The sequence below is a fragment of the Myotis nattereri genome (assembly GCF_964212035.1).
Source record: "Myotis nattereri genome assembly, chromosome: 12".
Classification (NCBI taxonomy): domain Eukaryota; kingdom Metazoa; phylum Chordata; class Mammalia; order Chiroptera; family Vespertilionidae; genus Myotis; species Myotis nattereri.
In genome coordinates, this window is record NC_138087.1 from 79,411,953 (window position 1) to 79,426,445 (window position 14,493).

The 14,493-nt window shown below is 44.8% G+C and overlaps 1 protein-coding gene across 2 annotated transcripts in view; it reads left to right on the plus strand.

The window, feature by feature from the left end:
- The window catches only part of NUP214 (nucleoporin 214), an 82,750-nt gene that overhangs the window by 20,575 nt on the left and 47,682 nt on the right, over positions 1-14,493 (plus strand). For both annotated transcript variants that reach the window (XM_081103971.1, XM_081103972.1), the window contains exons 14-22: positions 442-536; positions 3,323-3,409; positions 3,566-3,715; positions 5,093-5,251; positions 7,548-7,651; positions 10,316-10,498; positions 11,220-11,305; positions 11,396-11,479; positions 13,533-13,796. In XM_081103971.1, the coding sequence (XP_080960097.1) occupies positions 442-536; positions 3,323-3,409; positions 3,566-3,715; positions 5,093-5,251; positions 7,548-7,651; positions 10,316-10,498; positions 11,220-11,305; positions 11,396-11,479; positions 13,533-13,796 (1,212 nt within the window). The remainder of the gene's footprint in view (positions 1-441; positions 537-3,322; positions 3,410-3,565; positions 3,716-5,092; positions 5,252-7,547; positions 7,652-10,315; positions 10,499-11,219; positions 11,306-11,395; positions 11,480-13,532; positions 13,797-14,493) is intronic.

The following is a 14,493-nucleotide window of genomic DNA, read 5'->3' on the forward strand; positions in this document are numbered from 1 at the left end:
GAACTACTGTGTTAGAGGCTTCCAGGAGGGTCCGACGACCCTGTGAGTTCTTACAAGGTGATGGGGATCATTGGTCTCATCTGATGGTTTAAACTGTCCTCAGTTCCCTGAGGTGCACCAGGAGCCTCTGTGAGGAGTAAGGAGGGGCCAGCTGACTGTCCTGGGCCTGCCCACAAGTTCTCCTGCCTGTTCTCAGAGACACCCTAGTTTTACCTGCTTTATGAAAGAATTCCCGCAGCTAAAAGTGGAATGCGTGCTTTTTAGTTATCTTGGAACCGGGGCTAACACAGCTGTGGCCATCACTCCACAGTGATGACAAAGATCATAAAAGGGGCCAGGGACAATGCGAAGCTTTACTATTGTTTGAGGAAGGGGCACTTGAGATGGGAGAAGTAACGGGAGTAAATGCTGCCTGTTTTAACGGACTTCTTGTTCTGGCAGGGCGATCTGCTCATGGCGGGCCAGGCCCAGTGTCCTCCCTGGGGCAGAAATCACCCAGGATAACCGCTCCGGTGGCCAAGGCGGGCTCTCCCCAGGTACTTGAACCTCACTCGCAATCCTGTGCCTGTTCATTTACTGCCCCTGCAGACATGTTTATAAAATGGGTTTTTGTGTTTTAGAATTTACGCTTTTGCAATAGTTCTTAGGACTGTGTGGTGGGAAATATGTGAGTTTTGAGTATTTGTAAAGTGTGCTCTGTGCTCACATTACAAATGTATCTCAGCTCTAGAGTCTTTCCGCCCTTTCCTCTGCTGGGTCCTGAGCTTACACAGGAACTGATGCTCTCAGTTTGTTGTAGTCTCTTGTCTGAAAATACCGTGGCATCTGATTTTTCTCTTATTAAAGTAATCAAGAAATCTATCCAGTTCCCCTTTTCCTCACCATCTCGGTTGATTTTACTTATTTAACTTTTATTGACATATTGTATACATAGGGAAAAAAGTACTCATGCGAGACACACACGCCTGAGTGAATTGTCACCAGCTGGATACACCTGGGTAACCAACACTCAGATTGAGGAAGGGAACGTGACCAGGACCCCAGAATGCCCCTCGTATGTGCCCTTCCAGTTGCTACCTTGCCAAAGGGGATCAGCTGTCATAATTTCTGACAGCACAGCTTAGCTTAGCCTGTCTGTACCTTCTGTAAAAGGAATCGCACGGCATGTATTCTTGTATCTGACTGTTTTGCTCATCATTATGTCGGTGAGGTTTATCCATATCATATGGGGTGGCTCTCCTACATGCGTTCATTCCATCTCAGTGGGCACCAGCAGCTCCCAGGTCTGAGTTACTGTGACCAGTGTTGCAGTGACCTTGCTAGGTGATGTTACTCAACGTATGCATTTCTGTTGAGTAAATGCCCATGTGGAATTGCTGGTCCTAGATCAGCCGTGGGCAACCTACGGCCCGTTTGAAATGAATAAAACTAAAAAAAAAAAAAAAAAAAAAAAGACCGCACCCTTTTATGTAATGATGTTTACTTTGAATTTATATTAGTTCACACAAACACTCCATCCATGCTTTTGTTCCGGCCCTCCGGTCCAGTTTAAGAACCCATTGTGGCCCTCGAGTCAAAAAGTTTGCCCACCCCTGCCCTAGATGGTGCCTTTATTCCTTGCAATTCCCAGGTGTGTATGCGTGTTCAGCTGTTCCACGTCTTCACCAATCTTGGTATTTTTCATCGTTTATTGTTGGTGTATTTTGTGGTTTCAACTTGTATTTCCCTGATGACCAGTAAAATTGAGTTTTTCCATATGAGTATTGGTCATGTGAATATGGGTGACCACGTTTTTTTACTCATTTTTCTATTGAGTTTTCTGTCTTTTTCTTAGTGATTTGTAAGAGTTAGTTCCACATACATATACGCACATAGCACACACACATATAATGTAACTACTTTCTTAGGATGTGAATTGCCTTTTCATTCTATTTATGATTTCTTTTGATGACTGCAAATTCTTAATTTTAATATAGTTTCATATATCAATTTTTATTCTATTATTAGTTCTTTCTGTGTTCTATTTTAAGAAATCATTTCCTATTCCAAGGTAGAAAGATATTTTTCTTTTTCTTTTTATTTTTTATTTATTTTATTTTTTTTTAAATATATTTTATTGATTTTTTACAGAGAGGAAGGGAGAGAGATAGAGAGTTAGAAACATCGATGAGAGAGAAATATCAATCAGCTGCCTCCTGCACACTCCCTACCGGGGATGTGCCCGCAACCCAGGTACATGCCCTTGACCGGAATCGAACCTGGGACCCTTCAGTCCCCAAGCCGACGCTCTATCCACTGAGCCAAACCGGTTTCGGCTCTTTTTATTTTTAAATTACAGTTTATTTTCAGTATTATTTTGTGTTAGTTTTAGGTGTACAGCATCGTGGTTAGACAGTCATATACTTTAAAAAGTGTTCCCCTCCTATATTTATCTAAAATCTTTATTTATCTTTTCATATTTAGATCTACAGTCTGTCATCTCAGTTTATTTTTATAGTATAACTTAAAGATGATTTTATGTCAGTTTCCCACTAGATTATGTTAGTATCCTCAGAACAGGAGTCATGTCTTTTCTTGTGTTACTCTCCCAGCCAACCCCCACTTGCCCTCAGCACACAGTACAGGCACATAGTAAATAAATAGTTCACAGGTCTGGCTTTTGGCACAGTGACGGACACATGGTGTTTGTTAAATAAATGTTTGCTGTTTTAATGAATACATATACTTTTTTAAAAATATATTTCTTTACTGATTTCAGAGAGGAAGTGAGGAGAGAGAGATAGAAACATCAATGATGAGAGAGAATCATTGATCGGCTGCTTCTTGCATGCCCCCTACTGGGGATCGAGCCTGCAACCCAGACATGTGCCCTTGGCCAGAATCGAACCTGGAACCTTTCAGTCCGAAGGCTGAAGCTCTATCCACTGGGCCAAGCCGGCTAGGGCAATACATATACATTTTAAAAACTCTATGTTAATTGCTATAGGGCCACCTCACCTCAAGTAGTCCCCCCTTTTATTCTCTTTATAAGTTCCTGTTTACTATTCCATATCACTATCACCAGCTGAAATTTATCTGATTTGTTTACTTTTTATTATTTGTTTTATCCCAGTAGAAGATATGTTCCCTGAGTGTAGGGATCTCATTTATCTTGTTAACCTCTTCTCCACTGTCTAAGCATGCCTTCTACCAAACAGATACCCAGTAAATCCGGGCTCAAAGGCATGAATGACGCTACCTGTGATAGGCATGGAACCCATTGCTTCAAGAAGCCGTACTTGGAGTATTGGGTACATTTTAAATGTTTTGCCTTCCATTTCAGGCGAAGTCACTTGCAACTCCTGTGACAGAAAAGCAGGGACATCAGTGGAAAGAGTCAGACCCTGTGATAGTTGGAATTGGCGAGGAGGTAAGCTTGCTCCTGCATGTTTTTCCCACATGGCTGTTTTATTCTGGCTTTGAGCCTTGGCGTGTCCCAGGAGTCTGCTGTCAGTGAGCCCAGTAGCGGTGACGTGACCGCTGTGCCATTCGCACTAAGAAGTCTCCTTGGGTGTGGCTTCTGCAGATCGCGCACTTTCAGAAGGAGCTGGAAGAGCTGAAAGCTCGAACTGCGAAAGCCTGTTTCCAAGTGGGCACCTCTGAGGAGATGAAGATGCTGCGGACAGAATCGGATGACCTGCACGGCTTTCTTTTGGAGATTAAAGACACCACCGAGGTTCGTGTTTACGGATGATCTTCCGAAGTTGATTGCACTTTTAACAGTTGTGCTCCCAGTACTCCATGGCTGTGTATGCTTTTTCTTCAAGGACTAGTGTTGTTTCTTATGTGTGTGTCGTTCACGGAGGAATGCCCAAGTTCAGATTCTACCTTTAGCACTTAATAAACTAGATGACTTTGGGCAAGTTAATCTAGCTGCTCTGTTTTAGTTTTCTCATGGGAAGTGGAATGATAATAGTTTCTACCCTATTGACACGTACAAGGCACTCCATAAAAGTTGCCAGTTGTTAGTTTAAGTAGTATTTGAAAATTTACTTTCAAATGTTTGAAAGGGGAAGTTCTCCAGGGTGTTAGCAGTGACTGTCTTCGGTAAGATTACAGCTACTGTTAATACTTATTCTCTGAATTTTCGATCGTTAGAACTGGTTTCTTCTTTTTTAAAAAAATAGACTTTTATTGATTTCAGAGAGGAAGGGAGAGTGAGAGAGATAGAAATATCAATGATAGCCCAAGCCGGTTTGGCTCAGTGAATAGAGCGTCGGCCTGTGGACTGAGGGGTCCCAGGTTCGATTCCAGTCAAGGGCATGTACCTTGGTTGCGGGCACATCCCCAGTGGGGGGCGTGCAGGAGGCAGCTGATCGATGTTTCTCTCTCATCGATGTTTCTAACTCTCTATCCCTTTCTCTTCCTCCCTGTAAAAAATCAATAAAATATATTTTTTAAAAAAAGAAATATCAACAATAAGACTTATTGATTGGCTGCCTCCTGCACGCCCCCTACTGGGGATCGAACTGTGACCTCTTGGTTCATAGGTCTACATTCAACCACCCAGCCATGCCAGCCGAGCAGAAACGGTTTCTTAATGAGAAAGAAAAATAATTTTTAAATGAACATTGGTAGACTAAAAAAGAGAAAAAAGAAAATTAAAAAAAAAATAAATAGCCCCAGTCAGTTTGGATCAGTGGTTGGAGCATCAGCCCATGGACTGAAGGATCCCGGGTTTAATTCTGGTTAAGGGCACATACTTCTGTTACAGGCTCGATCCCTCGCCCTGGTCAGGGCACATGTGGGAGGCAACTAATCAGTATATCTCTTTCACATCGATGTTTCTCTCTCCCTTTCACACTCTCTAAAAATCAGTGGGGAAAAAATCTCCGGAAGAGGATTAACAACAACACAAAATTACAAGGGGAAAAAAAAGAACATTGGTATCTTTCTCTAAGCAGTGAAATTCTTTTTTTGCATGACTATTAACTGTATTCAGTGTTCACCATGTTAACTATTTGAGAAGTACCACCTTCCTTGATCCAGAACAGAAAGGTTAATTTCTTAGAAATACCACTTTTTGTATCAGTACATTCTATTCCTTTCGTAGTCTCTTCATGGAGATATAAGTGCCCTGAAAACAACTCTACTTGAGGGCTTCGCTGGTGTTGAAGAAGCCAGGGAACAGAGTGCGAGGAACCGTGACTCGGGGTACCGGCACCTGCTCTACAGGAGACCCCTGGACCCCAGGAGTGAGGCGCAGCTCCAGGTAGGAGCCAGCAGAGCGCTGGCAGCAGGGCCTCGCCGTTCTCCTCGGAGCCTGGGTTCGGGCGACTGTCTTACGAATTGGCTCACTTCCTGTGAGTAATGTACCTGTTCCTCATACACTTCCGTAACTGATAGAGAAGATGGGACTCTTCCACGTAATGCTTTTTGGATTAAACAAAAATGCAATTCTTAACTAAACCCTCAGCTGGGTAGAAAGTATGCTGTTGAAAAAGATACATTGAGAAACCAAGTCATGAATAATAACTATTAAAGTAGCAACTACTCATTGAGCACCAGGTGCTCTGCGGGTGTTTTTGACACATTATTTCTAGTCTTTAAAACCAGCTGCTCTGTAAGACTCGAGTTTCCGATCCCAGTGTACAGATGAGGGCGGTGAGCCTTAGAGGCGAGGGAGCCTGCCCACGGCAGTGGTGGTGGTAGGGGTGGAACCAGAATCAGACCTCCTCTTGCCCGGGTGCTTTCCCGTGTGCCATAATTTAGCAGCGCTACTTTTCTCATTAATTGTTAATTATTCTTATTCCCTATCTTTGTGAGATCTGGTTTTTGTTTTCATCTTTCAGTTTATTCCAAACTGTTGTACCATCAGCTTGGTGGGGGATCATCCCCAGTTCCTTGCATTTGCCTAGAATCCCTGTAGAAGTGGGGTACAGAGGGCAGTGCTGGTCACCCTCACCCAGCACGTGAGGGTCTATAGGGTGAGGAACCCCTTCTGCCCAGAAAACCCACCGTCCACAGGCCTCACCTGATAAACTTTCTGACAGTAGGAAAAGGAGAGACATGGTCCCTCCGCCCAGAAAGGGGAGGAGCCCTGGCTGTGTCCACAGCCCTGAGGGATCCCTAGATGCTCCTCCACGGTGGACATTAACCCTCCTAGCAAGGGGGTGCTAAACACCGCCTGCACTCTTCATCTGGTCACACTTGCTCCCTACTGCCTTTTCACCTCCTGCTCTGCGTCCAAACTAAAAGAAAAGCATACAGCTATTGGGAAACACTCCCATTCAAAAATAAGTCAGTTTCTCTTTTCACAGTGCTGAATAGACCATAGTAGCTAGCATGTATCAGTTCATGCCCTGTACAAAAGAAATGTCCCGGAAGTACCAACGTCTCACCACTAGTAGGCGCTGGACCCTTGAGCCTGGGCAGTTTGGCTCAGAGCCTGTGCTCTTGACCACACACTGCAGCCTGCAGCCCCTCCGGCTGGCTAAGTGGCAGCGGGGAAGGTGAGCACACAGACGCAGTGTGGGTATGTTCCTGTGGGATTACAGGCGGGGGAGCAGCGAGGCCACAGAGAAGAAGTGTTTCTGGTGGCCGCAAAAGAAGCGTGGGTGTTCTGAGAGAGGAAGTCGGGAGAGCACTCGGGAGCTAATGCACGGAGGTCTCGTTGCGCCTGAGTGTTCAGAGAAAGGGCCCCCCCTAGCCAGGTGTTGGCTGAAATTTACATTTGATGCTGAGGTTACTGCCACTTCCTGGAGCCAGCTTGACTCTCTTTCAACGACATTTCCTCTTTTTCAGTTGGGACACATACCCTTATCCAAGGATAATTTTAAGCTACGTTTAAACACAGATGCAGAGAGCTTTCCCTGTGTATGCACATTGTCTTCATTTGCTTACACATTTAATGGACTGCTTCATCTTTATTGTTCATTTTTGAAAGTCAAGTTGTATAGCATGAAGGTTAACACTGGATCAAAATTTAAAGAAAATTATTGCAGGCCTAAAATAAGTTAATAGATAAGAATTTTAATGCACTTTCTAGTGTTGATGCTATTTTTTTTGTTTGTTTTGGCGAAATGAAATTTTCTCAATTGGTGAGATGACTTCTGTGTTCTGAATAAATTGGTTCAGAATTACTTTCAGCACTGTTTTGTAGGATAATTTTGTCTGTAGTACAGTTAATTTCATGGGTGGGGGAGCAAAACCTAAGTGGATGCCCTGTCGGAGTACCAGAGTGCAGCGGAAAATTCCTAGGCCAGGCTGAGTTACTTCAGAGGAACTGAAAAATGAGAACTAAGCAAGAACTTTTGTTCCCTGGAGGCCCTGGACTGACACCCTTTCTGTTTCTGTTTCTTTACACCACCTCTCTGTCACACCCTCAGAAAGGTTGAGTTTCTGGATTTCATTTGGCTTGTAATGTTCTGATGATTATGTTAAAACCTAGTATGTGTTCTTTGTTCATTATGGTTCTCAATATAAAAATAATTGAAAATTATTTTGATTGTTTTGATACATCTTTCTCCAAGCTACTGGAAAATGGAGTCTTTTTTTTTTTCTTGTAGGAAATTCGGCGCCTTCATCAGTATGTGAAGTTTGCTGTCCAAGATGTGAATGATGTTCTAGACTTGGAGTGGGATCAGCATCTGGAACAAAAGAGAAAACAAAAGTAAGCGAGGTCCCATCCCCCACTGGTGGCAGGAAATAGTGCTGCCACCTTTTCAAAAGATTTAGGAACATGGATAAAAACCCTGAAATGTTCATTCTCATCAACCCTGTCTTTCTGCTCCCAGATATTTGTTCTGCAGACACAATAGCAGTGCTCACAACAGGGTGCATCAGAGAATTTATATCGCAGCTCAGCTAGCTCATGATGCAGACAAATTGGATTAACCCTGCTTACCCACGGCTTAGAGGAGGGGCTCAGAGTCTGGTCTTTTTCTCTTAATACAGACATAACCATGGACTAGCATGTTCTCCAAATACCACATTAAAGATATGTTACAGGGAGTGTACAAGATGGTGATTATATAACTACTAGAGGCCCGGTGCATGGATTTGTGCACCAGTGGGGTCCCTCGGCTTGGCCTGTGCCCTCTCGCAATCCGGGACCCCTCAGGGGATGTTGGAGAGCCGGTTTTGGCCCGATCCCCTCAGGCCAGGCCGAGGTACCCTACATGTGCACAACTTCGTGCACCAGGCCTCTAGTATGCATATAAGATCTTTGGTTAATCTCTTCCCACCCTCTCCCCTCTTCCCTTCCCTCTGAGATTCACCAGTCTGTTCCATGTTTCCATGCCTGTGGTTTCCACTCCTGCATTGAGTGCCCCCTGGTGGTCAGTGTGCATCATAGCTACCGGCTAGTCAGCCAATTGCTTAGGCTTTTATAAATATAGATTATTAGGTACACAATATATGTAATATGAAAAAGGTAAGACAAGCCCTAGCCAGCTTGGCTCAGTGGATAAAGTGTCAGCCTGCAGACTGAAGGGTCCCAGGTTCGATTCCAGTTAAGGGCACATGCCTGGGTTGCGGGCTTGTTCCCCAGTAGGGGGTGTGCAGGAAACTTCCGATCAGTGATTCCTTCTTGTCATTGATGTTTCTATCTCTCTCTCCTTCTCCCTTCCTCTCTGAAATCAATAAAGAAATATATATTTTTTTAAAAAAAAGAAAAGAAAAAGGTAAGACAAAATACTGGGTGATCTCAACATGGAGAACTAAACATTGAGAAGAGGCTGGAAATTAATCTGACAATATTATCACAGATACAGCTGCGAGATGGGGTTAAGAGGAATTTTTTCTTTATACTCTTGTATATTCCAAGTTTTCTTTTTAAGGAAACATTCCTGATTAGTGTGGCTAATTAGAAGGACGAGAGGAATGATGACAAAGGTATGACAAGGAACAGAATGCAGTACATTGTTAGAATAGTTGAGTGCCAATGAGAAATTGGGAAAACAGATCAACTCTCCACTTGTTCCATGTTGACACACCTACACTTGATCAGTGGATTAGCCGTGTGGGGAAGCAAACCAAGAAATGCTCTGTTTACCTGTTTATAAAGCTGTGGGATCACAGAACTTTAAGTGGGGCAGCCTGGGTGGGATGTCAGAGGCAGGGCCAGAATGTGCTTAAAATTCAGTGAGCAGAATTGAATGTGTTATATTGTACCACCTGGAGAATGGCTTTGTGTCCAGCCTGAGGAATCTGCTTGGAACATAGGTAGGGGAGATAGAGGTGAGCGTTGGTCCCTCCGACACTGTGGGGAGGATTCCTCACCTGTGGCCTGGAGCACCTGGCCCTGTGGCAGTGGGGCCCCAGTGGAGATTTCACAGCTCCCTCCCTAGTCCTGAGTTCACGTTCAGCCACATGGAGGGGACGGCGTGACCAAGCAGTGTGCGTGTCCTGCTCTGCTTGACAGTTAGGTTTCTCTCTCAGAACAGGGAAGCCGGGCTTGCTTCTCCTTTATGACAGCTCTGTGGACTTACTACCTAATGTGCTTTATTTTTAATTCCCTTTATGCAGAGTTCAGATTCTTAAGTCTATGCAGTTTTCTAGCGTTTCTGATTAGGCCTTTGGATAAGCATTACCTTGGACCCTATTGATATTTTTTTTAAAATATTTATCTTGATCCCATCTGTGTGACTCAGTGGTTGAGGGTCGACCTTTGAACCAGGAGGTCACAACATGGTTCGATTCCTAGTCAAGGCACATGCCCAGGTTGCAGACTCAGTCCCCAGTGGGGGGCATGCAGGAGGCAGCCAATCAATGATTCTTTCCCATCATTGATGATTCTCTCTCTCCCTCTCCCTTCCTCTTTGAAATGAAAACTATATTTTAAAATAAAAAAATTATTTTTTTTGTTGTTTGAACTAACCTGTCACCTGAACGAAAGGGAACCGGCCCTTCCTTGTTGCAGCTCCTGGGGAGGGTGCTCCTTGCTGCTCCGGCGTGCTCTCCCTCATGATTCTTGGCAGCATGCGAAGAGATGACTGACTCCCATCGGCTTTCCTGGGCCTTTTCTTTTATTGAATGTGACTTACACACAGGACATAACACATGTCCTAAGTACGTTGCTGAATGAATCTGTCCCCTGTTGTTGACACGTCTCCCACCCTGGGTTACCCAGGTCCTCTGGGATTGTGCCAGCTGTGCCTGCAGGCCTCGTTAGGCTTTCGTCCCTTTTTTACGTTCTAGTATTTCCTGATGCTGTTTGTCCACTAGTGATTCTGTTTTAGTCTTTTCACTGTTACAGTTGTAGTCTTCTTCTTCTGTGGGAGGTTTCTGTACTTGAACCGCTCACGTTGAATTCTTTTCTCATTGCTGTCAACAGGCGCCTGCTTGTGCCGGAGCGAGAGACCCTGTTTAACACCCTGGCCAACAACCGGGAGATCATCAACCAGCAGAGGAAGAGGTTGAACTGCCTGGTGGACAGTCTCCAGCAGCTGCGACTTTACAACCAGACTTCCCAGTGGCGCCTTCCCTCGGCGGCGCCCTCCCAGAGCAGCACTCACAGGTGTGCGGGAGAAAGGGCTCTAGCTACGTGCACTCCGTCAGTGTGGCTGAGTGAATGGATACATATTGGGGAGTACGGTGGAATCGTCTTAAAGTGGTTCAGATGTGGGTTTGCAAGTGACCGCTGTCTGTCACCTGTGTGACCCTGGTCAGGTTCCTCACCCTCTCTGATCCTCTGTTCCTTTGCTTAAAAAATGGGGATAACAATATATGCCTCCCGGGGTTGTTGGGGAGTTAAATTCAGTCTAGAACGCACCCGGTCGTGCGTGTGAGGAGACCAGTGCTCAATAGATGATAGTAGACACTATGGTAACAGTATTGTTTTTTTGAAAATTAACTGGTAGGATTAGGTTGACTTACGTGTTTCAGAGTTTAGGTTTGTCATTTTGCTTGAGTGTGGGAACTTTCAGACCCTAGCAGTTAGGCAGTTTACCCTTGACATTCCCTGGGTGGTTTTGTGTTTCGCCTTTAAGCCAGATGTGTAGGTGTTCATTGCCCCTTCTGCTGAAGCTCTCAGTGCATGTGCTGGGGGTGGTGAGGGGGGTGTGTGATGTTATGGTTGCCATCTCTTTCCTTTGGATTGATTACATCGGTTGGTCAGATGGCCTGTTTCTGAATGGGGGATGCTCTCATTTCTTGCGCTTATATTTAGGACAATGCACGCCCAGCCCTCAGGTTTCTCTGGTCATAGTTGGTTTCTATATGACACTATCGCACTTCAGTTTTGACAGTGACCTGGAAAGCCTGCGCAATGCTTTGTTGAAAACCACCATAGAGTCTCACACCAAACCCTTGCCGAAAGTACCAGGTAAGTGCGTTCTTCCCGGTCCTTAGCTATTGGTGTTCTTTCTTCTACTGACCAGGTTGTAAGCATTTATGGCTCATGAATTTCTTGCAGCTAAACTGTCCCCTGTGAAACAGGCACAGCTGAGGAACTTCCTGGCCAAGAGGAAGACCCCACCAGTGAGATCCACAGCGCCAGGTAGAGGAGCCGGGCCTGAACTCTTAGCACAAACCAAATAGCTGGTGTGTGTGTGGCGGGGGGTGTTTGTCTGTGTCTGTGTTTTCCTTTTGGTTCCTAGTAGGAGCTGGAGGAAATGTCCCTAGAAACTGTTGTGCGGTGTTTGTCTGTGTCTGTGTTTTCCTTTTGGTTCCTAGTAGGAGCTGGAGGAAATGTCCCTAGAAACTGTTGTGCATCTGAAGCTGGAGTAGTAGCTGCTCAGCCAAGCAGCTCGAGGGTGGTTTTGGCGTTACCTCCCTGTTTTCTGCAGTCCTCAGATTGAGTGGCAGTGCTTCCCAAGGGTTTGGGGACACTGAGCTGGCTCCACGGTTCGTAGCCTCTGCTTTAGAAAGTTGACTTCCCTGGTTTGTGTGGGGTTTGAGTAAGATTGTATTTGGAAAAAAAGGCTTCTTTTTTTTAAGAAGATAGAGAAAAACCCACTGATTAGGGAATGATGGCTAAAAACACCTACTGAAAAGAAGCCATATAACCAGTGAAAAAAACTTGTTTTTGCTATTAAATTACCTAGATAACCGTGTTATATACAGCTTCAGGCATAGTAGCGCTTTGCTTTTGTGCTTGTATCTGCTTTTCTTTTTTCTGTTTTGAGTTGAAACTGGTTTTTTTTATACCAACAGCCAGTTATTTTTTTGGGAATTAAAATAGGATGGAAATTTAATCTTACTGTACCACCATTCATTAATTTTTCTGTAATCAAAGCTAAATTAGGTAAGGTAATAGTTACAGGCAAGTGAAATCTTTTTAATCATTTCCATTTTCTAAACATATATATACCTTCTCTTAGTAGATAATTGGAAAAATGTGGAAAAATATAACGAAGAATAAAAGTTACTCTTATCCCTCAACCCAAATATGTCATCAGTTATGTCATTTTGGTTTACTCTTAAATTTTTTTCTTTGTATCTATAAATTTGATTTTTTGAAAATGAGACTGGGACTGTTGCATTTATAATTTCATACTTTTATATTTTTTAATTAGAAACTTACAAACCTTTACTGTAAAACAGAAAATGACAAGTGTAAGTGAGGATGTGGACAGATTGGGCCCCTTGTGCACCGTTAGTGGCATGTAAAGGGTGCTGCGCTATAGAACACAGCTGGTGGTTCCTCAGAACACTAAATAATTACCATAGGGTCCAACTATCCACTCGTGGGTATATACCCCAAAGACTGGAGAGTAGGAACCCAAACAGATATTCTGTACATTCGTGTTCATGGCAGCATTATTCACAATAGCTGAAAGTAAAAGCAAGCCAAACACCCAATGGATTGAATAGATAAGTGAAATGGGGTGTATACGTATCTTAAAAAGGAAGGAAATTCTGACATGCTACACTGTGGATGAAACTTTAGGATATTGTGCTAAGGAAAAGCCAGTCACAAAGACAAATATTGTATGAGTCTACTTCTGTGAGTAAGCAGGGCAGTCAAATTCATAGTCACAAACTAGAACGGCGGTCGCCAGAGGCTGAGGGGAAGAGCAGAATGGGGAGTTAGTTTTTAATGGGGACGGTATTTTTAGACCTAATTAATCAAAAGAATCGATAGATTTAGCTGCAAATGTCTGAGGCAGTCAGGACTGAGGACCTTCTGTTGTTACCAGTTTGCATTAGGCCTGTTCTTAGAAATTATTGTGGAAAAGTGACAGCAGTGGTGCGACTTCCCCGTGATGCGGAAGCTTCGCTGTTACTTTTCTGACACGTTATTACTCTGCCTGTGGGATCCGCTGAGGGCACCAGCTCTCCCACTTTCACACCAGCATTCATTCTGCCTCTCACTTCACATTTTTTTTGTTTCACAGTCAAAGTGTACTCGTCATACATGGCTTGATATTTCAAAGCCCCATTTGAGCAGAGACCCCAAACCATCTTTATTCACATTCGACAGTAGCTGCTTCCACTTAAAATAACTAATAATTAAGTCATTTTGCAGATTGGCTATTTGTCCACAGTGGAAATTACATAGCTCTTGGGCTGCTTCGTTACTGACTTGGGTTTTGTTTGGGGCTTTGTAGCCAGCCTGTCTCGGTCAGCCTTCCTGTCTCAGAGATACTACGAAGACTTGGATGAAGCCAGCTCCACGTCATCCATCTCCCAGTCTCTGGAGAATGAGGACACACAGGCACCCTGTAAAGATGACGATGCCGGGATCCAGGTCCCTCGCCACGCCCCCGTGGTGCGCACTCCCTCCATCCAGCCCGGTCTCTTGCCCCAGACAGCAGCTCCTTTTGCTAAATCTCACCTGAGTCATGGTCCACCTGGCGTGCTGGGAGCTTCAGGTAGGAGACAAGGAGACGGGAAACTCCCCCCCCTCCCCCCACCACCCCCCGTTCGGCTTTGAACTTAGAAAGGAACTGGAGCTGGGTTTTATACTGCCACACCACTGAGTTGTTGGTGCTGGCCCATTCCTGCTAATAGTTCAGAAACTTGAAGACCAGTTCAAAGGAGGTGTGTGCCCTTAGAAGCAGTTGGTGGGACATAGGAGGAAGAAGAGGCCGAGGCTGACACTGTCACCGCTTTGCTGTGGAGTCCAGTGTGCGTTTATTTAGACAGGTCTTTTCGGGAGGAACAGCAGGAGCTATTTGCCTCCGTGCGAAGCAGCATCCACCCTTGTGCCCTGCACATCCCAGCTCATTTCACTCCCTGCTCCTGCCGTGTTCTGCCCCAGCTCGCCAGCACGTCCGTGCTCCTGCGGGGACCGGTGTCGGCTCACTGCGGGGACCGGTGCTGTCAGTGTCGGGGCTGTGCTCTGAAGTGGCTTCTGACAGCAAACAAGCAGCGTGCAATAGGGATGGAGAGGTTTTATGAGAGGAGAGTGGGAAATCGGTCAGATTGATGTGTGTTGGCATAAAGGTTACATTTCCATCGGTGTCACGGGACGTGATCGTGTAGAGCAGTGATTTTCAACCTGTGTGCCGCAAGAATTTGTAAAACATGTCATACTTGGACTGTGACAACAGACAACACAACAGTCGC